This window comes from Xenia sp. Carnegie-2017, unplaced genomic scaffold, assembly GCF_021976095.1.
Source record: "Xenia sp. Carnegie-2017 unplaced genomic scaffold, XeniaSp_v1 HiC_scaffold_21, whole genome shotgun sequence".
Taxonomy (NCBI): Eukaryota; Metazoa; Cnidaria; class Anthozoa; order Malacalcyonacea; family Xeniidae; genus Xenia; species Xenia sp. Carnegie-2017.
In genome coordinates this window covers 7,012,083-7,036,503 of record NW_025813484.1, presented here as the reverse complement: position 1 = coordinate 7,036,503, position 24,421 = coordinate 7,012,083, and the positions used below count along the sequence as shown (strand labels likewise).

The following is a 24,421-nucleotide window of genomic DNA, read 5'->3' as shown; positions in this document are numbered from 1 at the left end:
TCAGGTTCGCTTGATAAATACACGCCAAATGCAATGATAGAGCCACTGTGCTTGCGGACAGATTGGACACTCGAGTACTTTGAATAATTTATAATATAAGTAAAGTGATAAAAGGTTTTGCAGCAAGTAAAATATTATTTAAAGAGAGGATACGACCAAGCTTTTGTTGTGACCCACCCAATCGACAATTTTGTCACGCACTCACAGAGTCACACTGACCAATTAATAAGGCGAATCATGATTGCTAATAATTAATTCATCAAATCATCGATAGCGATTTCCTTTTTATTTAAGACATTATTTCATACAAAATTTTACATTGAAAAGCGTTGACAATAACGATTATAACAATAAAATGTCATTATTTACAGAAATTACATATTCGAAGTAGCTAATTTTAACCACGACAAAACATTTACATTTAATACCCAATTTGTTCTTTGGCTTGTTTCAAACATCGCATTTTACATGAGCCGAGTTCGTTTAAAACAAAAAAATGAATAATTTTATCTCATTTTCTATTGTTTTAAATGCATTCGGCGCATGTCAAATGCGACGTTTGAAACGGGCCTTTGATTTGCAATCAATCGGGCTACATCTTGCATCGTATTCCGTGAATGCAAACGCTCTATGGTAAACTATAACCCTCTCCATGATTATTTACAGCATTTAAATCCTGTTTTCTTTGTCTATACATAGCTCCCATTGCAAGGTCATGATCGTCATACATACCATCCAATTAAAGAATGGAGAACCATCAAGATTTCCCGCGGGTGTTCACGGGAATGGAGAACGGCAATGGCAAGAGCCTGAGAGCATTCCCGGCAACATTTGCGGGTCGCAGTTCTTTTCTCATCATTCATAATGGCGGCGATGCCGCTATACAGATGCATCTTTGGCACTTGGTTTTTGTTCTTCATTGCTTTCGATAACACTGCAGCCAGAATCAGATGACAATGATTCGACTTCTTTGCGCGACGTATTAGCGGGCAAAATATCCAAATATTCCTGTTGTGAAGATAAAAAACACACACTCTAAGACAACCGCCATATTTGATGAAGAGTAATTTTTCAACCCAACTCAGAACAACCATTGAGCAGCAATCGTGGAAATAGCCATAAATAGTACAGTGGTGTGGAAAGACTGCAGGTTCAATACTGCCTTGCAAGTTCAGAGCATTATTGTTATTATTCATTTCCACACAAACATGCAATGACATAGTGATGTAGCCAGCCCCAAGTTGGTCATGCCATGTAAACTATTGTGAGTGAACAGCAAAATATTTACATGGCATCGACAAAAGCGCGGGCAGACCACGCCAAACATGTTGTTTTCACAGGATTGAACAGAGAAAAATTCGTCAAAACAGAACCAAATCAGCTTGTTGTCAAGTACCGCCACAAGCAACATTTTTTTCGTACATGTAAGCTGTTTTAAAATGCAATGTTTTTTTTTGTCAGTAGTTTGTAACGGTTAAATACCTGGTTGGTAAGGCTTGATAACATCTTTTCAAGTTCACGTTCCAACTGGGCAAATGATGGTCGATGTGAAGGATTTTCACTCCACGTTTTCAACATCATTTCGTAGCTGAACAACAACACCAAATAAGGCACATTAGCTACATCCTGGTACTCAAAGAATGATCACAACAACTCCCGTATGAAATCTACACTCACATTTGATAAGGGCAATTTTCTGGTTTTTCCATCCTGTAACCGTTGTTTAAGAGTTCGAATAATTTCTCTACTGGAATCCCGGGATATGGTGATCCACCTGAAATGACAAAAAATATATCGTTTTTGAATTTTGATCGAAGACAAAAAAAACGAAAGAGGTCACTTAATTGAATACTTAAGGGTACTTATGCAGTGGCGTAAGAAAGAAGTATTTTTTCAAGGGGCACAACTCAGCATCATAGGTGGTAGAGGACTACAGATATAAATTGTAAATATAGACAAAAAAGTCAACTTTTACAACTGCAATATACATGTGTGAAACTATACCAATCAAGGGTAACGTCTCAACATATTATCCCCTTTTGGGGAGCGTACCCCCTCCACCGCTCTTACGCAACTGTTATAAAGTCAAATGAAGTATTTTTCACGTCATTTGCTGTTATTGATAAAAAGCCAGTGAACTGTAATATAGTAACTGGAAAGCTAACTCCAAGATTATGGCTGGAGGCCGTTTTGAAGCTACGTACGTACGATACATCAGCTACCTACGATGCCTTATAGGCAAATATTATCATGGCCATTTGTGCTACTTTATTTTATGTATATCACTGTTTATTTTTTAAAATAATATCATGGAACTTCTAAAAACGAAGAAAAAGAGGCATCAGTATTGGCTTCGAAGATGGCAGTAAGTGTTCCAGTTAATATAACAGTTCATTGAATAAAGCAGAATGTTAAGAAAAGTGTAAAGGTAAATGATGCCATAGAATGATGCCATTACCTAGTGTGAATATCTCCCATAGAAGAATACCAAACGCCCACCTGTCGAAAATACAATTATCAATTCATTACTTTATTTAGATTATTATATGTATTTTATGGATTCACCATTAACAACAGTTAAGATAACTAAACATAAATATGAACCTATAGCTCCCTCTCGACTCAGTAAAGATGGAAAAGGTTGAACAAATCGATATGGGTAAGTATTTTACAACATGGTAAAGAGTTCGCACTTTTACGTACGGTTCACACAAGGGTTCGCAGTCATGCTGTACATGTTTGTTTCGGGTGGGTTAAAAATATTCTTATATTAGAAATATACAAATTTATTGTAAATGTACTGATTTATTATAAGCATACTAATAAAAACTCACACATCGCTCTGTATGGTATAAACTCGGTCAAATAGTGCTTCGATGGCAAGCCATTTTACTGGCAGCCTTCCCTAAAATCAAGAAGAATAAATTGACAATGAGCGTTTGATGTACGAAAACGAATAAGTACTTCGTGTTATGAAAAAAAAGAGAGATCAGTGTCAAACGACGCTAATATTCCTTCAAACTTACGTCGGTTGTTTTTCTGTAGTAATCCATGCGCGTGTGACGAGCCAATCCGAAGTCTGCAATCTTCATGACGTAGTCTTCACCAACTAATATATTTCTTGCAGCTAAATCTCTGTGAATACACTGGAAGACAACATACGATATAAATACAACACCGTACCACCGTATTCTGTCTTGACCTAAGATTTTAATAGAACAGCACAAGTTACCTTTCTTGCAACCAAGTGTTCCATTCCTCTCGAGATTTGAAAAGCAAATGATATGAAATCTCTTGTCGTGACCGGTGCCAGATTGCTGTTAGGATCGCATGGTAATCTTGCGTTCAGCACTGCAGGTCTGCGATTTCGAAGAAACTCACGAAGATTGCCATAAGGTGCGTACTCAACGACCATGTACAGAAAGCATGCCCCTTTGGTAACAAGATACAATCATCGTTTGTAAGAGTACACGATCATTGTATGATAAGGCATTACATCACAAACTACAAACATACGGAAGATCATCTCTGTATTGGCGGATTTTCATATTTTTCTTTATTTACAGGTATATAACGCTTACCAAAAAAACATCAATGTAGATTATCTCCAGTATGTTAGTAGGTATTCAGGGATTTTATCATGCAAATGCTGCAACAGACAAAGGGATATTACCGTTCTGCGTACAACAGCCAAGAAAATTGATAATATTCTTGTGACTGCCGATCCTTTTCATTGTTTCCATTTCGGAGACGAGATCGGCAAGCTCCACTTCGGTCGCATCATCTAAGTAAAAGAGAATTTCAATTCAATTCACTTTTACCCTTATCAACAGTACTGAAGGGTTGGGTATCGACCTAAATGATCAGGGTTTATGAGGTGTAGGTTCGAAGTACAATGCGCTAAAGTTGTACTTCACCATAGAAATAATAAATCTGAAGAGCGAATAGATAGTTAATCGCTATCCTCTGATTGAGCAAATCATTGGTATTAGTTAGATTTTTGGTAAGCAAAGGATTGTGAACGCCGGTGTAGATTATGTCAGCGGTTGGCTAGAAGGGCATGTCAGCGGTTGACTAGAAGGGGCATGTCAGCGGTTGACTAGAAGGGGCATGTCAGCGGTTGACTAGGGGGCATGTCAGCGGTTGGCTAGAAGGGGCATGTTGGCGATCAGGTTGAAATTTAAAAGATACCTACAATAAGTGTGCACTCACTTTTCAACATTTTGACCGCAACTGTGTGGCATTTTGGATGTCCAGGCAGATCAAATGCGTCGGCTTTCATTACCAACCCGAAGGCTCCTTCGCCAAGAATCTCGTCCTTGATTGCAAGCTGACACTCTTCAATCTCCCATTCCTCGTCATAAGGAAGTTCAAACTCGCCTGCAAGATATTTTCAGGGGGGAAATTAACTCGTCATACAAGAAAAAGCATGTTAAAATTGCGACGAGAGAAGCTTGTAAACTGGGTGGAACATAAAGATGGTCGGATATGATATACGCCCTGCAGTGTATATTTTAAAACAAGCTTTGAGAGCTTATCTGACAATTGTAAAAGAAAAAGACCAGATATGGCGATTTTTTAAAAAGTTAAAAAGGATCAGCTTTGCTGCACCTTCGTTCAAGTCCGCGTCAATATTTGATGGCAATCTAGTTCGGTAACTGTTCTGTCTGTGCATCAAAGGCATCGTTGAACTAGTCGAACTACTCGACTCCAATCGCCCGTTCCTCTTCAGACCAAACACTTTCACCGAATCTTGCTGACCGACGAAAACACTAGAGCTTTCCTTGGATAAATCAAAACCACGCGAATACAACACCTTCTCAACAACTTTCTTCGATAGTTTCCGCTTGTAAAATACGATGCCAATGCTGACACTGATGAAAGTGATTAAGATGCAAACAGCAAGCACTGAAATTGCTATAATACTGCTCTCTCCTATCGCGTTGGAATTGCTTCTCTTTGCTGGTGCAGTTGTAGGATTTCTTTTCACAACAAACTTATCATCCCATTCCTTCTCTATGAAAACATTAAATATATGATTTTCAGAAACATGCCTATTCTTAATAAGAATCTCATTTTCAATACAAAAAGCATGCACTTGAGAAATTTAGAAGCTTAGCGATATAATGAGATAAATAGGATACCAGTGAGCACGGTCAAGTGTGCAGTTCGCCATCCCCTGCCTAGGTTGTTACTGATCAAACATGTGTACCATCCCTGATCTTTCTTTGTAACGTTGGTAAGCAATACTCTTCCACCATATTTGCCAGCCGCATTTTTAACTTTAAACGATTGGTACTGAAGCGGGCTTATCATCTTGAAGTACGTTGAATTATACGAGGAAAGGTCCTTTAGCATTTGCAAATTTGGATAGCTACCACCTTTCCAAAACAACCATCTGTAGTCCGTTAGAATTGGACTGACGAGCTCAATGCACTGAAATGTTACATTTGATCCAATCTTTTTTGTGTAATTCTTAGGATACTGATCTGATAATATAGGAGCGACCTGTGCTTTTTCTACGAAAATGGAAGTATTTGAGCAATTAGTATAAAAATTATTGTACGAATAATATCAAGCCGAAAAGCGCCACACATGGTAATATCGTGAAAAGAAGATATTCAATTGCTTAAGTGAAAAATAATTTGCTGTTGTAAAATGGATACTCATTCAGTTGCTAGTTTCCAGACCTTTTACTTATAGACATCTCAGCTTACCAAGAATTTGCACTTTGAATTTCCGACTTGCATTCCCAAGCTTGTTTGTCACAAGACACGTGTATAAACCGTTGTCAGAAAGTACGGACATTTTTATTCTCAAATACCATCTTGTACTATTGAAGCTGATAAAAAATAGAGACAAAATTCAAATGAAGACGGTGAGATTTACTATTGTATGTCAAAACTTTATCTTTGTTAATATTCAATTACTTCAGCTTATTCCACCTTTACCAAAAGCATCAACACACAATTTTAAACATAAAATCGTGGCACTTCAATGGGCCTTATCTTGTCAAAAATTATCCACGTAAAAAGCATTTGGATGGTTGTTTCAAGGATACCCATACTTATAGAAACCATTGCAACACGAACTAAACTTCTTGCTCACCTAGCATCCAACCGCCGATGTTGCAGCGGCTTTCCATCTTTATACCATTGGTATCTAAGTGGGCGTTCACCGTCGGCGGGACATCGGAGTTTTAGGTCATTTGATGCTGGCCATGCAATGAACTGTTCCTTAGGTGGGGACTTTGGGAACCAAGGAGGACCTTAAGAATAAACACAAAATGTTTACATTTATGTTCAGCTGATGAATCTGTAAATGTAAATCAGGTTTTCACCTACCCTGTCCCTTGATTCCTGGTGGTTCACCTGAAATAATGAAAATAAAATACATTACAAAACCATCTCTACGGCCAGGTCTAATGATTAGGAACTTTATCTTCTTCACACTCACCGCCAACAGTAAGATTGAACAATTGGCTAGCATTCCCAAATTTATTTTTGATGACACATTTATACAAGCCAGCATCGTCTTTACTGACGTGCTTGATTCTTAGCAAGTGATTTTTAAAACGATATTTCTTGCTATTTTTTCGGTTTCGGATGAGCGTGTTGTTCTTGTACCAAAAAACTTTCCATTTTTTCTTGAAGCTTCGTAACGTCGGCTTTAGACGAGCGGTGTCATCTGCTTCAACCTCGACAAAAATTATGCGTTCACCCTTTACACGTGGTTTCTGGCCTGTCGACAACAATAAACAAACAAGAAAAATCATGATCAACTCTTCTGGGCAAGTCTGTGCAGCAAAAGCTATGATTTTAATTGGAAAATTATTAACGAGATCAGTAAATTAAAATGTTTTTGGTACCATGTGATAACAAACAACCAATTAGATCTCAATTCATTATTATTCCGCATGTGCTGTAAATCAACATAACTTTTTTCTGGTAAACTTTCCTAATCAATACACAACCGATCGATGTAAAATTCAAATGCTTTAATTGAAAAAAATCGTTTTAAAAATAACGCTCCGAGTTGGTCAACAAAAAGCAAGAATCAGCAGGAGTTTATAGCAAAGCTACTTTACTCTTATTTCGTTATAATCCTGTTACTTTCACGCGCTTAAGACTTGAGTGCAACGAGTGCCTGTGTCTGTATACTTTACCACCCGCGTGCGGGCGTTCTTTTGAAGATTAACACAAAGGTAAAATGGTATCAAATTTACCACCTGAGGATTGAAAGTAAATTGTGTTCTTTTAACTACAAGCAATATGAAAAATAAAAAAAAACAACCATCATGTTTATCTGTTACTTTTTTCTCTGGTAGAAAATATCCTCATTGTTGTGCTGAAGGTACACAGAAAATATACGGATGAAATACTTGGATTTGTTACCCTCATGTTTCAAGGCCAGTTGACTATTCGGAGCCCTCTCTTATGCAAAGAATAAAGCAATCTTTTATAAAAAACACAAATGACACATAGAAAGGAAGGCTTAAAATTTAACGCGACTGAAACTGTTCTAATTTCTAAACTTAATTTAATGATAATATACAGAATGGCGAGTTTCACAAACTTAGTGCGAAGAAAAAATACGCGCACGAAACCATAAATTAATGTTTACTTAAACGACAAATACAAAACTTTTAAGCAAAGCGAAAGTCAAGCGTTGACCTAGTCAATATTTATACGGAAAAGGCGTGTTTGTTTGACCTTCGACTTGAGATTAGAAGATTTGTAAAAATTGGATTTACAGGAAAGACAACTATACGGCTTAGCTATGGGCGCGACACGTAATCTTGCTCCTTTAAAAACTTTTCTATTTTCTTAAGACTGAATCGCTCGAGGGGACGCAAATCGCCATTATGAAATGAACCTCCAAGGAGATACACTGTTTATTAATGTTTGGTTGTTTTACATCCCTGAAATGAACACGTACTATTTAAACTAAAATCGTTGTTCAGCATATATGATCGAACTTTAGAACATTTAGCTAATCCGGAATGGTAAAAAGTAGAAACTAACTCTCGAAAAGTCGGGCCAGCAGGCTTCAACCTACTTACCTTACTGAGTAATCTGCCTCACTGTATCTTAAACGACTGCTTAGATTCACTATTCTTAACTGCAATAGCAATAACTTAGCCAATGAATACACCGTTGTTATATCTAATGCTTTAACTCTTTCTTCTGATTCCTACGCACGAATATACCACTAAGATCAAGCATGCAAAAGTTTTAAATACTTGTAGATAAGTCAGGTAATTGTTTCAGAGTTCATTGCTTTCCTTTTAAATATATAATATATATTGTGATTTGTAAAGGAATCGCTAATTCTTTTACTTAAAATATATTTTATTCTAGCGTTCATTCCGGCAGTCAACTTAAAAGCTGTTCATCGTTGAAATAAAGCGTCTCATATCATGTATGAAATTCTCAATCATTAAAAAAGCTGGGCTTGAATAAGATTACGGTGATTACCTTTCTGCCATGATTCAGCCAAGTTTTTAAAATTGGAAAAATAATTACAAATTGCTTAATTAAGTTATTATGATTAAATATGCAATTACTGGGGAGAGTTAATTATCCTTCGAAATGGAATAATCTATACCTCGTAGTAATTTGAGCTCAACAAATGTATTTGAAGATATTTTTCGGGATGAGACTGGAAATTCAATACCATTTGGATAAAAAAACAACAAAACTGATATTAGATAGTTTCGCCTTTTGACCAAAACCATTTTCTCTACTACAACTGACACTACTGTGCGCAAAATAATACTATACTCCTTTTACCAGTAATTAATGCATCAACCTGGACTATCAATATCTACAAACATGTCAGGGCAATCCCGAGATCAAATGATCCACTTTATACCAGTAGTATCACTTTATATCAGTAGTATCACCTCGAAAGTATTATATTCTCGACTTATTATAAGGTCAGCGCGTGGTCAATTAGACGTATAGCGTTATCAATGTGAAACGCAATGGTATTTAACAAGCTCAAAGAATAAAACAAGTATAAGAAGCATATTTTACGGTATTCTCGTTTCAACGCTTGTGAGAAACATTCAGTCTTTGAAAACCTTATCTGCTCATCCGAATAACTTTATTTGGAATGCGTGATTCCATTATTGCCACCCATTCAAACGATAAAAGCACCAACTGCGAGCGTGTCAATAACGTAAGATCTTCACAAAGTAACGGCGACTGCGCTTTGTTTTGGCCATAATGCTTTGCGCAGCGTGCGCGCACTGCGTTCAAAACGTCCTAACAGCAGGCGATAAAATTGAGTGTCAAGCAGTAAATAATAACGAATTGTACAAAGCAATTTGACGAAAAGCTGCTCGCGACAGAAATTCAAAAACCTACAAATGGACGTGAAAAGATCAATTTGTCGCAAAGAAATAATCGAAATAGGGGCAGGAACGGGAGTTTAACACACGCACATGTCTATTAGCCGCAAACTGCCTCAGTTAAATGACAAACAAAATTAAATTCACAATGGCAAACTCGCGACATAACGGCGTCAGTAATACTACATGCGGTTTGTACTAAAGAAAGAAACTCTCTCAGCCACGCAGCCATTGTCTTCAATTTCATGCAACAACGTGTAATAACGGCTGATTAAATATCTTGGATTTTTTACCGCGAAGGCATTGATAAGAACACACATATAAGGCGTGTTTCCCTGTTTTTACTATCGCCAACGCCTTCCATTGCACTTTTAGATTAGCTACGTCTAAAAAGACCTATGCGTGCAGGTTTGCAAGAACGCCTGCTTTTAATCCAGCGAAACGTTTTGAGAAAGCTCGCGAGTGCTTTTGCTACAACTTCTTTGACGAGGGTAAGCACATTTCAACCGAGGGAGCAACAATTTGTGTAGATATGCACACAAAGACCTTATTTATCAACATTAAAGAATCAAGTCCAGACTTGTTTAAGTCACTGCTAAATACTTCACCGTATCACGGCTGTGGGAATATGAAATCTCTGCGTCACAAAAAAATTAAAAACCCATTACAAGTGCAAATATAACATTTAAGTATTGGTTGCTACTCATAAAACAATACACGTTAATGTTCTGTATAAGACATGATTTTTTATGAAAAAAATTACGGCAATACTGGATAACCTCTCGAAATCTCAATAAAACGTCATTTAAACTACACTCAAAACGGCTAAGTGGACGTGATAGTCGATTGTTCTTTAGGACCAAACTCATGCTGTATGTAACAGATTTGGCGCATATTTTTAGAATAGGACGCTGTCTCTAAGTGAAATAAATTCCACTCTAAATCAAGGGACCGCGCAGAGAATCTGCAGAGAATCTTACTCACAATTTTAAAATACGCGTGGTCTAAATATAAGATACAAGACCGTTTGAATGAAACAGACTATTTCAAGCGCCAAGTGCTAAGAATGTATGATACAAGTTGAAAGGTAATTGTGTTTCCTCAAGCATATCCGACAAGAAAATAACGGAATTTATACTTTAGCACGTCTTGAGACAATATTTCAACAGTATAACAGGTGTACTTACCAAAAAATCCCAATGTCAACGATACCAACATGGCAAACACGATGACTGTGAGACGTATACTTGTCAAATAACATTCACCGGCCATCATCCAGAGTCCATACAAATTATTACCAGTCCTTACGCTTGCTTAGAGTTGATCGACAAACTGTAGCGCTAAACGCGAATAAACAGTAGCGTATTTAAACAAATGAAGTGTCATGTCCACAGAGAATATTTCGTAGATAGAAGAGTTTGCTAATTCGTAACATCCGTCTGCCCAAAACGTGAGTAAATAAAGCAAACGGGCCTCTTTCTTTAACTAATGCGTAAATTAAATAATACACAATGGACCAATCGTGGACGGTATTGTTTGCCAATAAATCTACCAACGCTGAGCTAGCGAAGAAGGATATTCAATAGCGAGTTGCTACACCAATAAGCGAAACATAAAAAATATCTTCGTCTTGTGCATTAGCCAAAACAAAAGAGTCAATGACGATTGTCAAGGTGCCAAGGCAAAACTTCTCTACCTCGGAGTGTAAATTATATGAAACCCAATACATTAAAAGCAATTAACTATTTGGGCAATATAGTCCCGCCTTCGTTCTATCAGAGACAGAGGGTCAAAGCACAATAAAGCGTCATCTAGCATTATTCTTGACTTCCGTAATACAATCATCGGAAAGACGATTGGTGTAAATGAGCGCGTTTTATGACGAGGTATTGTTAAGGAAGGACCCCTAGCAGTTGCAAGTTAAAATAAATCGTCTTCGAAGTACTGTGGTCAACCACATAATGTATGTGCAAGCATCGACAAAACGAGGCGAAAGTACGACTGAAGTGTAAAAACATGTCTCATGCATGGAAATGGACAATTTACAAAGAACTTATTGTGTTAAATAAAGTTAACTAAAAAATTAGTAAACTACTGTGGAAATGAAACAGCAAACGACATACGTAATGGCAGAACAAACAGAATAAGACTCTCTTTCTTTCGTGAAATCGGGCCATGAAATATATTTTTCTGATTATAACTGAAACGATTGCGAATTTAAAACACATCATGACGACAGAAGCTTTGCATTTCTGTTTCACAATTCTTTCACTCGGAATTAAATTTGCAAAGAAAGTTCCGGACAAAAAGCTCACATAGCTTCGCCCACACAGTTCTAGCCTACAGGTGATAACATGAACGATATTACATTGGAAATTATGCCCACATGCTTCGAAACCGTTAAAAATTTGCGAGCACGATGAGCCAAATAAACAGGCAATTACTGGTATTTATGCTGAAAACATTTTCAAAGCGATGGAGGATAATTAAAGACATCAATGAAGATAGATAGTAATTAGTGCACGCCTACATCAGTTCGAACGGTTACTTAAGAAACGAAAGAAAATGGAGGCTCCTGAATTTTTTATTCTTTATGAAAATACCTGACTGTTCTTTAGTGAATCATATTTAGTGTTCGGCTACATAACTGTGCTATACAGATAATTGGCGGTGCAATTAGAAGATAAGAAAAAGATTCTTTCAGGAAAATCACAGCGATTAGCGATACTTGAAATTCCTAAGAAAAAGCACTTGGCATTCTGAAAATATCACCGTCGTTATCTATATCAATATTGCATATATTTATTATACATATATATTATATATATATAGCTAGTTCAGAAAGTGGTTTAGTCAAGATGACCAATGAAATTGGAATTCAATTAAAATATAAAGTAAGTCTTAAATGTGCATCTCTGAACTTGAAATTTTTTCGTCTTACGTAGTTATGTTATGTTCGTAACAGCAATTATTTGATTTCTAACACATCATTGTTGATGATAATAGTAACAATACGTTAGCCGTGTATATATCTATAATTAACATATAAAAGCAATGGAAATTCATAATATTTTCATAATGAAAAATCCCATCATACTGGCAACGATAACATTGTTTATAATAACATTTTATAAATTTTGTCAATGACGATTTTCATAACAACATAATAATTATATTTTAAAGCAACATAATACTAAACAACGCGGCGACTGTAGATATGCTAACAAAAACAAATTAAATTGCTACTTTTCATTGATAAATGTTATGACTACATATCCAATGCACACATACATGTTCAATTCATTGGAATCATAATATTTATAAAGTAACAAAATACTAACCGCGGCGACCATAGACGTGCTTACATACATACAATAAAAGGTTTGTCGTGTGATTATACATCATTTGAGGTATTCGTGTCTATATGTAACTAATAAACATTGCCACATATGAATTCCGACATAACGTCCTAGCTCACAGACAAACACTCTCAATAACTCCTTCTAGATTGTCGAATTCTTTGTTCAAGAAGAATTCGAAAAGGAAACAAACCTTGACTCGACATTGTTGAAGGTATCTACATATATATGTACGGAGTTTAAAAAAGATCAGAATAACTTTGTCAAATTTATTTCTGTGATTCTTCTTAGGACCGTTTTTCATGTGATACTGGGCAAATGCTTAAGAACACGTTGCACGATTGGTCATCGACATCAAGTGGTTGCCTAGCTCACGATGAACTAGAAGTCATTTCGAAATTTTCATCAAATTACGTGCACAACATTTGCTGATCCACCTCAATCGTGATTGGCCTAAAACCTAAAAGTAGCTAATTGACTACTTTAGTTTACTGCCATAAAAAGAAAAACCAGGGAGAAAAGCGCTGATGTCCATTTTCCCTTATTATCTTCAAGTGACGTAGCTCTGAAGTTCTATAAGTTTACAATCGCCACAAATGCAAAATTAATGAAATTTGAACTTGAAAGTCCTCATTGTTAAGACGTTTATTAGACAATCAACATGACAATAAATGTTCTAAGAAAGAACCTGCGAATAAGAGCAATCAAGAAAAGTTGATCTTTTAAGCTCATTACGATTATTGACACTTGCAGATGAGCATTAGGGGAAGATTTATGACAAAATCGATGATAGTTATTTCTACTATGTCTTGTGCATTGTAAGCCTTTGAAGTGTTAATTAGAAATCTTCATTTGATCGTACGTTGACATTTCTTGTCAATAAACTATATACACTACATGCATATATAGCTTTTAATGCAAAATGGCATTGATCAGAAAGTCATATATCAATTTAAATTATAACACATGCCTATTCAACCAAGTTATCTAATCCCATGCCCATGGTTTGCATGTAGCTATAATGGAAATCATAAACTTAAAACTAGGGTTTAAGACTTTTCCATGACACTTTGAGTTGAAATTTTTGTCTATCTGACACAAGAAAAACCTAGAATGTAGGAAACACAAGTACAATTAATTAAGCCATATATGTACATGGAGAAATCGATCACTCTGGATAAAACCTTATATGTATGTTGACATTGCATAGATAACAACCCATATGTACGTATGTCATTGCTATCTAAGTACTTCATACAATAAATATGTACATGCATGAAATATGTACATGATGCAGGAGTAAGATTATTGGTAACAAAAACGTAGATTATGAAATAGTTTTACACATTTCTTCGAATACAAAAAAAAAATTTTCTACACAACATCAGTATAAATATATTCAAATGTAATGCCTTCAATTAGTGAAAAAACTAAACTAAACTATTCTGCCGGTGTCCTTTAAATAATGAAATCAATAAAAGCTTTCTGTGCAAAAACAATTAAAATATGTTTTGAGGTTCTGGCCATAGACATTATGTAGGGTTTTATGTCAACAACCACGAGAACGTTATAAAATCATCCTTTTCACATGACTAGATTACGTAGAGTATTGTATGCGAATTCTTTTTTATCAAGAGACGTTATACTTTGCAACACAATATCGATTAAACACGTGAACAAAGACGATATTTAACGCTCGTGTCTTCCGAAAATGTCAAGAATCAGGGGCAATATTATCCGAAAAATGACGTCCGATTCGAAAAGGCGGCTTCAACGCAGTTCACAAGTGTCTTTCATCAAACAGAGACTACACGCACACTTTATAAGCAGCAATCTCAATATAATTAAGCGCAAAGTTTTGAAAATGATAAAGACGTGTATGTACAAACGATTTTAAAATGGCAGAGGATGAGGTACGCTTGTTTTCTTTCCTCTTTTTAGATATCAAAAATGTAAAATGCTATCGTTATCAATTTGTTCACCTTTTAGAAAATCAAAAATCCAACCATGAAAAGGAATGTATTAATAACTATCACATTACCGTGCGGATGAAAATATTTTCATTTTAATTAGCAGTACCATCAACACCATCGCGAGCACCACCATACCTCATGGATCGCGTATTTTAATGACCAAAAATAACGAAAATTAGCGCTTTTTGTTGCCTGATTCTGCGTTGAAGAATGTATTTGCGGACCAGCAAAAATCCATAACTCAATTTACACAAAACGTAACAAATTCGGCATTTATCAAAAGACTCAAAACACATTATAGCAGCTCAATTCTACAATCAAGAAATACTATAACAAGATACTTTTGGTTTCAAATCTCCAAATAATAGCATTCTACCAATGAAACTTCCTATTAGGTAACTTGAAATGTACATACATCTAAAAATGAGCTATTTTAAATTATTCGACTCATACTGTTCCCCAACCAAGTACTCTATATACTCAAGAACAGTATGCGCTAACTTTTTTAATCAGAGAGTCCGTCAAACAAAAAACGAGAATTATATTTACATATTCCAAGAAAACAGCAACTTGTTTCGACAAAACAATAATAATAGAAGTGATGAAAAATCCTGTCTTGAAAAAAACAACATCGAACTATCAACTCAATTCTGAAATATAATTAGAAAATAAATTCTGACATAAGAGGGAGATAATTCAAAGACATGGGTGCAAGGTTAGACCTGTGTGTCGACATTCATTGACGCAATGACATTGCCCTCATTTGACTCTTTGCCATACATTAAGCATTACGCATGCGCACATGCGACCTCGTCATAGTTGTTAACGTATAGTGTTAAACAGTTTCCAAATACAGATGTCTTGCTTGTCAATATTTTAATGAAAAGTTGAAATGTGATGAATAACGCACTTGATAAGAGTTAAAGTTAAGTATGCATGGCATTCAAGAGAAACTTTGTGGTTGGTTGCTAATGACATCAAAAAATAGAACGTCTATTGCCAGACGTGTGAATGTGACGATTCATTGACTATATTCAAATATTGTAAAAACAAGCACATTATGTTACAATGCATGGGGTTGATAACAAGTGTGTTCAATCATAAAGACTTCGCGGTTGCACGGGTATTTGTGCGGATACATGAATGACCCAAAGGTTACAAAAAAGAGATTTACACTAAAAATATATAAAATAACAAAAGTTCCCGTTGAGTATATACTGCATTACGTGGGAACAGCAAATATAGGTGATGTAGGAGCGCGGGCTCAAAATATTGCCACACTTTCAACTGATTGTAAAAACGATCATGGTGATTGATTCGACACGACTAAGTTTACATTTGTTTGATTTTTGCAAACAGAATTGACTGGTGTATTGGTGGTCTAATTTTGTCAACCCTGGTTAATCATAAGTCTATTGTGTTTGAAACAAATAGAGCACAGACATTATGAAAACAGAAATATAATTAAGTTAGTACCTTAATATCTTTGAAAGCGCTGTTGGGAATCGTACTTATACCATTCGCTTCACCTTGCAAACGTAACGTGCAAGATTTCCCTTTATTTTAAAAAGAGTGCATTAGCTTGTAGTTGAACGTCATAAAAACGTGCAGCTGTGAGCTGTTTCGAAAATCTACAAGCCCATCGTCTATTTTACGATAACAATGTTTACCTATTTCCATAACAACAGCACCTATAAACTGTTTCAATAAATACGTTCTCGTGAAAGAACGGTTATATTCGATTATTTCTCATGTTTGCAGACTTATACCCTTGCTATAAGACAGACCCTATCCTCTCTATAAGAAAAATGAAGCAATTGGATTTCACAAATTATTGCATTGTATAAGACGTAAAGGAAGGATTCAACTGAACACGGTGGGATCCGGTAATCCTACTTTGTTTCTCTTATCTCATTCAACACCGGAACATACACATGCGATCGATAAGGCAAAGAAAAGAACAAATGCTTCATAACGTAAAACGAGTTTCAGGCATACAGCAGTTGATTCTTGGTTATTTTTACAATGAAGAGCAGCCTTCGACGAACATGTTAAAATCCCACTCATATTGAATAGCACATCTTTAGAAAAGATTAGAAAAGCGATCACAGAACACAGTGTCGTGAACACCTGCCATGCGTTTATGAAGTTTGAAGAAAAACGAGTTTTTTCCATTAAAAGCCATAATTGCAAATGCCATAAACGCGGAGCCGATCTCAACCCAAATGGCAAAATTTTTGTTACGCCAAATTCTAGAAGTTGTTTTATCGGCTGAGAAAATCTCAATCATGAACTCGAAAGGCCCTCATTAAAGTCATAATGACAGTTTAGTATAATGCATTTGAAAAAGCTGTGGGAAAGCGACGGGCTTGGTGTTATACAAAACTAGAACAACGCACTCTCGCTGTGACAGAGCCGTCGGGCAGGCCTTTGCAATCAATGCAGAACCGTAGAAGTTGTCACAACGCAATAGTGAAAGATGCATTAACAAAAATATTCGGTATTCACTACATGAATACCACTTCGGGAATCATTTTAATCCATCTGCACAAGATTTTAAAATATGTCACTCAGTTTTCATCTTATATCTATAGCGACATCATTGAATTCCTCGAGAGTTCCGGGATTTCAGTAAGAACTACAATACAGGATGCTCAAAATCATCAAACGGAAGGATAATCGTTTACAATACTTTCAAATGAAATCAAAGTTTCGTGCAATGTAAACAAAATCTTTTATTATACACAATACATCTCATCATTTGCAAAGATATGATAGAAAGACAACGTGCCACAAACAAATCGCTACGTATTTAGACAAACCAACTTCAGTTACCTGTGGTAGGGCTGTTAGGACCTCTCCTTGACGCCAGCTATCAGTTTACTGAGAAGCGTGTTTACACGTACAAAGCATGTATATAAATTGCCCATCTGCTTTGAGTTAGAACTCCATTCGCGACTGCACGCGAGAAATCGCTAAAGTGTATACCATCATGCATATCATAAGCACCACACAAAGCAGGAATGTGTCATATATTTCTACGCATCGCCATAAATGCAGTTGCTAGCCGCTAATAAACAAAATGGTGAGCGCGCCTCGCATATTATGCTAATCGCAAACAGATGCGTACAAGCGAAAATAGAAATTTTCCGACGCACAAATCGTTGTAATAGCGCAGTGAATTGCAGGAACTATCGCCTTGATGTCGCGCCGTGAAAGCCAGCCTCGCATTGAGCGCCGCTGGGAATCACAATATCATTGTCATAATTCTATTAACGAACATAATGGAGCTTAAAATAGTCATATATAAATTTATACATATAATGAATAACAACAAAAACATCTAGCTAAGGTCGAGGCATGCTTCTAGGTTTTCTGCGGCGCATTTTTCGCATAACGCCAAGGATTATTCACGCGTCGGGCATTTCTAAAGCAATGTTGACGGAGAACTGCTTGGCAAGAAGTCAAGATGGTTTAACTTCAAGTTACACAAAAAATCGACAGCTCCCGTAATCAATCAATGCGTTGTTTGTCTTGCTTATATTACCCATTCACGTGAAGCTGTAAATAAAAAAATCGAATCCACGACCATCATAAGGCATTTGCATGCATTACAAAAGTTGAATATGATAACAGAAGACTAACCAAAGAACACGTGTAATCAGAGATTATGCAATAGTCGAACTCGTTTTGTGAGAATATGTATGGCAAATTTTGCTCAGTCTCCGGATACATGCATGCGTACAATTCTCCGTCAAATCCTATTACAAAATAAGATTTCGTTATTGTGCAACCCGCTGTACGTACATCACTGTTGCAGTTTACCCCAGACCGATCACAGCTTGTAAAAACGAATTTACGGACAACTAATTAACGTCGAACATTACGCTATTGTTCATACCGTACGTGGAATCTTTCTGATTCTACGACGTAAATTTCGCGGAATAAGTAAGTAAAGTTCGACAACATAAATAAAACGCTTGAGCATGACATCACATGATGTTCACATCGCTGTTTGCAGATTCCATATCGATGTGAATGTCAATTTCATCAATTCAATAGAGGGATATTTTAATTTGACATAAAAGGCAGAGTGCACATAAACATGCGTCGAGCATTTGCTTCTTCTCAGAAATTGCACTGTTTCAGCAGATATATATTTAGGTCATAAGTTCGAGCACCTTAAATGTGATAAGTTCATATTTCCAAACACTTCAAATTTCCTAATGTATATCATATACGCGCTTCGCTTCTACCCCATAGCCACTAAAAATGTATACAATTTCTTTCTTAAGGTTTTCGAAAAAAAGCTTACATCTGATAGCAGTAAAAATAGGTAATGACCAAAATGCAAGTCGATCAAAATGGTTGCGTCAAAGCACAAAATTCTTTAAATGTTAACAACAGAATTCTCAACAGGAATCACAGCGGAACGATTACATCTTACATTTCCTTTACACACGTAGATTGCTAAAGGAAGCATGATTTTATAAAGACGTAAATTTGCCGGGAATTTGATTAGTGAAAAAGCAAACAGTATTGGTCATAATTGAAACATCAACAACAAATGTGTCCTTTGTGTAGTTTGCCTAACTCGTTCACGCTCACAAATCGCAGGCAATTTTGGACGAAATTGTTTAATGCAAACGAAACATACCTTGTGCTCTTGGTGTTTCAAATCAACAGTAGATTGGAAAATATCACAGGTGGAGTCATACGAGGCGTGTCGTCGTCTCTCAGTTGAATAAGAGATAGGGACTTGATATCAGAGTGCATCGTTGTTATGGAATTTGGACAGCTGGTAAATTTTATCAATTTATCGTGAGATTCAGACGTCATCAGGTAATGGACTGCAAATTGAAGCAAGGTCGCTGTCAGAGGGCAAACCTGTTTGAAAGTGATACCCGATTCATACACTGGTTCATGCAATCGAGGTAAATCATTACGCGCTTCGTAATCATCACTTGTGAAACACATACACCAAAAGGCTGGTCAGCGACAATTGGGTACTGCGCATTAAACTAAAATACATGGAACGCTACCTGTAATAGAATAGCATGATAATATTTTGAAGCCAAATCTTACACCCGGATACGCGAGATTGCACCCAAACACGCGTGTGTAGTTTACTCAACTTTTACTCCGCGAAATAATCTCGAAACACCAAACACGCGTGTCTGGGTGTGAAATTTAGCTTCAATTATTTGCTTCAGGTAGTGTTCCATGCATTTTAGTTCAATGATACTGCGTAGGGGTATTGACTTTAAATTCACAGTGCATTAAAGGACATGCATTAATTGTCACATCTACACAAAAATACATGCACATTCAATCATTCTCCAAAAAAAACTACACACATGTTTCTTCAAAAAAACACACATACATAAAATCGATCAACATTCAACACCATTCAACAAGAAAGAATTTTCTGCGCTCGACAAATACATCCTCCATTGCGGCAAATGTACTTCACTATATATTTTAATGTTTTTGAACTATGATATGATATTTTTTAAAACTGTGACATATTTTTAAACTACGACAAACTACGATAATTTTTCCGCCATGAGTGCACTTCATTGGCCAAGTCTATATTTCCAAACAAAAGCAGGGTATTTTTTAAAGAATTTTAAAACTAGTGCATGGGAGGAATAAAGTGAATGGTTTAAACCTGACTTGTCTCTGAAGATGACTACCGCTAAGGTTGTCGAAATGTCAGTCAACATCAACACCAACTGTCCTTCTCAGGACTTTACTAACCTGGACGATCTACATCCATAAACATGTCAGCATGGGAGAAATCTTAGCTAGCCTGAGCTGATTATATTTCTTCGAACCCATTTCAAGACCGATGATTCACAACTAATAATCAAAAAGCAATCCTTCAGTGTGACAATACCCTTACGAAAATTTCACATTTGATTTCATGTATGGAATGATGTGTGAAACTTATGCGAAATTGAAACACTTCATATATGAAATGTGTCTATTTCATGTATGAAATTCCAGTTTTAATATGAAATCAAATGTGAAATTTTCGTAAGGGAAGAGCCATTCTAGCAGGAGTTCACTTCTGTGGTAAAGTTATGGCCTACAGCAGTAAATATCTCAGCTGAAAAATGCCCTGAACTCAATTCAGCGACACATTTGAATTTGATCAAGCGTGATGGTAGATTCTACATTTCGTTTTTGTCTTGTTGTTTTATGCCAAGCCTGTCAACAAGACAACCAACGCATTGACTAATTACGGCGGACTGCGAATTGTCCATATCCTATATCTTAATAATAACTTGGCTTGCTTTCATGCAGTTCGAAGTCCACGATAATACTCTCACATTCTATTGCTCATTGATCGTTCAATCATGTTTACATTGTCGTTTCCGTTTTTCATATCGCGATCAAATTAAACTCACGGTAAAGTACCATCAAGTTCCACAATGTTGCCTACAGTCCGAATTTACAGCATATAAAAGTGACGAGCATTTAAACTACGAAAAATACTTTTCGTGTGATTTTTCATGTAAATTTTATGCCACCCAAAATGTCTAATGTCAGTAGCAAATTACCCTTAAATAAATTTTCACCGAAATCGAAAAATTCAAAAGAAGGTACAAGATTCTGTTACAGAACACAATTAGCCAATCAGCGCTCAAGTGTGAATAAACAATTTGATAAGGCACTCGGCGAATGATAAGTTCAGCAAAACAATTGGGAAAAAGTCATCCAATTCTCACCCACATCCTTCATTTATTGAGAACTTATCGAGCGCATTCACCCCTCGAGTTAACTTATCTGTGGAAGAAATAGTCCGTGTTACATGAATCGACCAAGAAACGTGACAGAAAAGAACAGATTGAACACACGTCAAAAGAAACAGACGGTTTTTTAATAGATATGCTTAAGGTAAGTCAAAACATATGTGTCTCGATTGATTGCGTATACGTCCAGGTCGTTTTTTTCACATGCAGCCATGCTGCGAATATAAAAATTCTCCCATCTATACGAGTTCTTATTTATAGCAAGTCATGTGACAAGCTCCAAGAGCAATGCCATTGAATTTTAAAGTCGCTCAAAGACGAGCAAAGTTTTCTTGACAAATTTTTTGTGGCAAATGTCATTTGCCCGTCTGTATGGGTCTTTTTAGCAAAGTTTTCTTTGACAAAAGTATTTGTTCGAAAGCTAGCATGTCAGCACGATGTTGATACGTGCAGACGATCAAAGAAAATTCGCCCCATAAAAATTTGTCGTAAAAAGTTTGTTGCCCGTACACATGGGCTAGCGAGTATTTGTCATAGAAAATTTGTTCGTCTGTAAGGTGCTTCAACGTATAAATTCTTCGCATAAATCTCGAATTTCACCGGGAAAACACATTCGCGATCGTGTTGGGCAACAAAAAGAGCAAGATGCGTGTATTTGTAGCTAAAGTTGCGTGAAAACCACCAAAAAACTGAAATACTTTGAGAAAAATATGATACGTGATCGAAAAATGTCTGCATCGCTCATCACAGTAAAGGTGAATGGTACGATGAAATGAGTGCAATCATTGACATTGTAGGCAGCCCACGTGCTATACGACTGTCAGCCCACGTGCTCTACGAGTGTCGCTATGCATGGTACCAAAGCAAATAGTCACCAAAGCCTCCCATCTGTCCTGCGTGACCTCAGTGCCACCGAAGTTCCACAGTTTCTAGGTGCCACCACAGCATAGAAGAAAGGAAGCAATGGTAAGCTGAACTTCGGAGTAGTCTTTTCACCATACTCCATCAAAGTATATACTAACTTTGCGGAGTAAGCTTTGAATCTTCTTGCAAACCTCTTGTGGCGATTGCTTCCTCTCCATTTTGGAAATCAGATTTCTCGTCCTAAAGGAAATACGCTGGTAGTTATTTTTACATATCTTCAGTAACATCATGAACAGTTCCCTCTACAATATACCACGTGAGTTAACGACCTTCCAAACTGTATATGTGATTCATCGATATTTCTTTTGAACATATCTTTAGAAGAGTCGGTGATATTAATGGATTGTTTTTGTATTGGAACCTCGTCCTCGCTAGAGCTTTTATCGTTGTCAACATGCTTGAAATCATTCGTGTTTTCATTGGTCCAAGAGTCATCACCCAAAAATCTCGTTCTTCAACTACGGGTGTTTTAACTACGCTCAGGTGCTTCCACTACGTTCAATTTCATAAAGCTATCTTCAACCTGGCATCTTTGTTTCTCCTCTGTCATGCTTGATTTTATTTCACTGTTGGAAGTTTCATTTTGAAGTATTTCTTCTACCTCAATCCACGAATTATAATATATATGTCATAAATATTAAAGGATTGTTTATGCACAAATATGCAGATACAAAGTTATAGAGAAAAATGAAAACATCTCTAACATGGTCACGAATATTACGAGTGACGTAACAAAGTGTTGATTAGTTTGATATACATTTGCCAAAACAAGCTTAAGACAAAGCAAAGAGCATGTCAAAAATATATGATTGAAAATTTGCTAAGCGCATATACAAGCATCAATTTCAGAGCTTGCTCCATCACAAATTAATTTAGAATAAATCTGAGCATGCGTAGTCAACTCCACCAACTCTCCAAGTTCATGGTTATGGCAACGACCAACTGTATGTACTAGTACCGATTATAGAGTAATTAGCTCGCTCAGTCACAAATCTTCAGACAAATCATCTGCGCATGCGCAGTCTGTTCGAGCGTGCGCAGTCGACTGGACAAACTGCCCACGTTCAAGGTCATGGCAACGACCAACTGCATCTACTGGCACCGATTTTAAGAGCAAGTTAACAATCTAATAGAGAAATCATCTGCACATGCGCTTGAGCATGCGCAGTCCACTCGACTAATTGTTCATAGTCATGGCAACGACTAACTATATGTACTTGCACAAAATTTGTGGCAATTAGCTCATTTAGTCAAATTATCAACGAAATCATCTGAGCATGCGCAGTAGTAACTTTTATAATACCACAACTTTCGTAAGTCTTTGAATTTTTATATATATATATATAAAGCTAAAACTTCATATAGTAGATGTCAACTAGCAATGGAAGCTGGGTGCAATTAGGTATGCAGTGGCTTAGGGCCCACACTTCGGTGGCGACCGCACTCTCCCTGCGTACCCCGAGCAAAACCTATCGCAGGTGATCTCGGGGTCTGATGGGCGGAAACTTGCTATTGCATCTCCCAAGTAGGATAGCGTGGAGGGGCCGAAATCTCCTACCGAAACGTTAACATGCGGCGTTCTAGTGCCTTGAGATTAAGAAGGTATCGGGAAGCATGCACCGAAAACGGGGTTTTTTGCTTTCGAATTTTATCTTTTTCTTCTCATAAAATAAACCAAGCAATGTTTGAATCAATTCTTCTGACACTGTGCCTTTTTCTGACACTTATAATTCAAGACAACTATATCTTTCTGATTTAACTCCCTCATTTACTGTTTCTCAAGTATCACGAGCAAACCATCAATGGGCTTCATAGCAAACAAGAACACTGTAAGAACACCTAGCCTTTCCGCTTTGAGGGAAATTTCTTTTAAAGATGGCTGTTTTGCAAAAGCCACTATGACAAAAACTTAAGGACAATCCTCAGTGTTACTAGGTGCTAACAGATTCGCAGTACCTTTTTAAGCAATTGCTGGTTTTTGCCTCTCTAACACAATAAATGGTTGGAAATGATCCAGAAGGTTGAACGACCTATGTAAATTATTTCACAACA

General features: G+C 36.6%; 1 protein-coding gene and 1 long non-coding RNA gene across 4 annotated transcripts; one reads left to right on the top strand and one right to left on the bottom strand.

The window, feature by feature from the left end:
- Positions 1–267: 267 nt before the first annotated feature.
- On the bottom strand, positions 268–19,461 carry LOC124444765 (fibroblast growth factor receptor 2-like). 3 transcript variants are annotated; one of them, XM_046995418.1, is made up of 17 exons: positions 19,345–19,461; positions 10,543–10,695; positions 6,457–6,741; positions 6,345–6,371; positions 6,109–6,268; positions 5,718–5,842; positions 5,145–5,519; positions 4,612–5,016; positions 4,213–4,380; positions 3,674–3,784; positions 3,233–3,432; positions 3,027–3,146; positions 2,835–2,905; positions 2,459–2,499; positions 1,678–1,774; positions 1,483–1,588; positions 268–1,008 (listed from the first exon to the last, which is right to left on the bottom strand). In XM_046995418.1, exons 2-17 carry the CDS (start codon positions 10,628–10,630, stop codon positions 880–882), a joined length of 2,508 nt encoding a protein of 835 aa, XP_046851374.1. In that variant the 5' UTR covers positions 10,631–10,695; positions 19,345–19,461; the 3' UTR covers positions 268–879. The 3 variants fall into 3 exon arrangements, with proteins under 3 accessions (XP_046851374.1, XP_046851373.1, XP_046851375.1); XM_046995417.1 differs by lacking the exon at positions 19,345–19,461 and adding an exon at positions 17,523–17,661; XM_046995419.1 differs by lacking the exon at positions 19,345–19,461 and adding an exon at positions 16,164–16,207.
- On the top strand, positions 12,869–13,575 carry LOC124444772. Its single transcript, XR_006948013.1, has 2 exons — positions 12,869–12,928; positions 13,006–13,575. It is a non-coding gene; the product is annotated as an uncharacterized LOC124444772 (long non-coding RNA).
- Positions 19,462–24,421: the final 4,960 nt, after the last annotated feature.

Excerpts from the sequence above, each read along its gene's own strand:
- LOC124444765 (XM_046995418.1), bottom strand. The coding sequence starts at position 10,630 with ATGATGGCCGGTGAATGTTATTTGACAAGTATACGTCTCACAGTCATC. Across the intron at positions 5,843-6,108 it reads CATCGGCGGTTGGATGCTAG|CTTCAATAGTACAAGATGGT; the intron begins GTGAGCAAGAAG and ends ATTTTTTATCAG. Across the intron at positions 2,906-3,026 it reads ACTACAGAAAAACAACCGAC|GGAAGGCTGCCAGTAAAATG; the intron begins GTAAGTTTGAAG and ends TCTTGATTTTAG.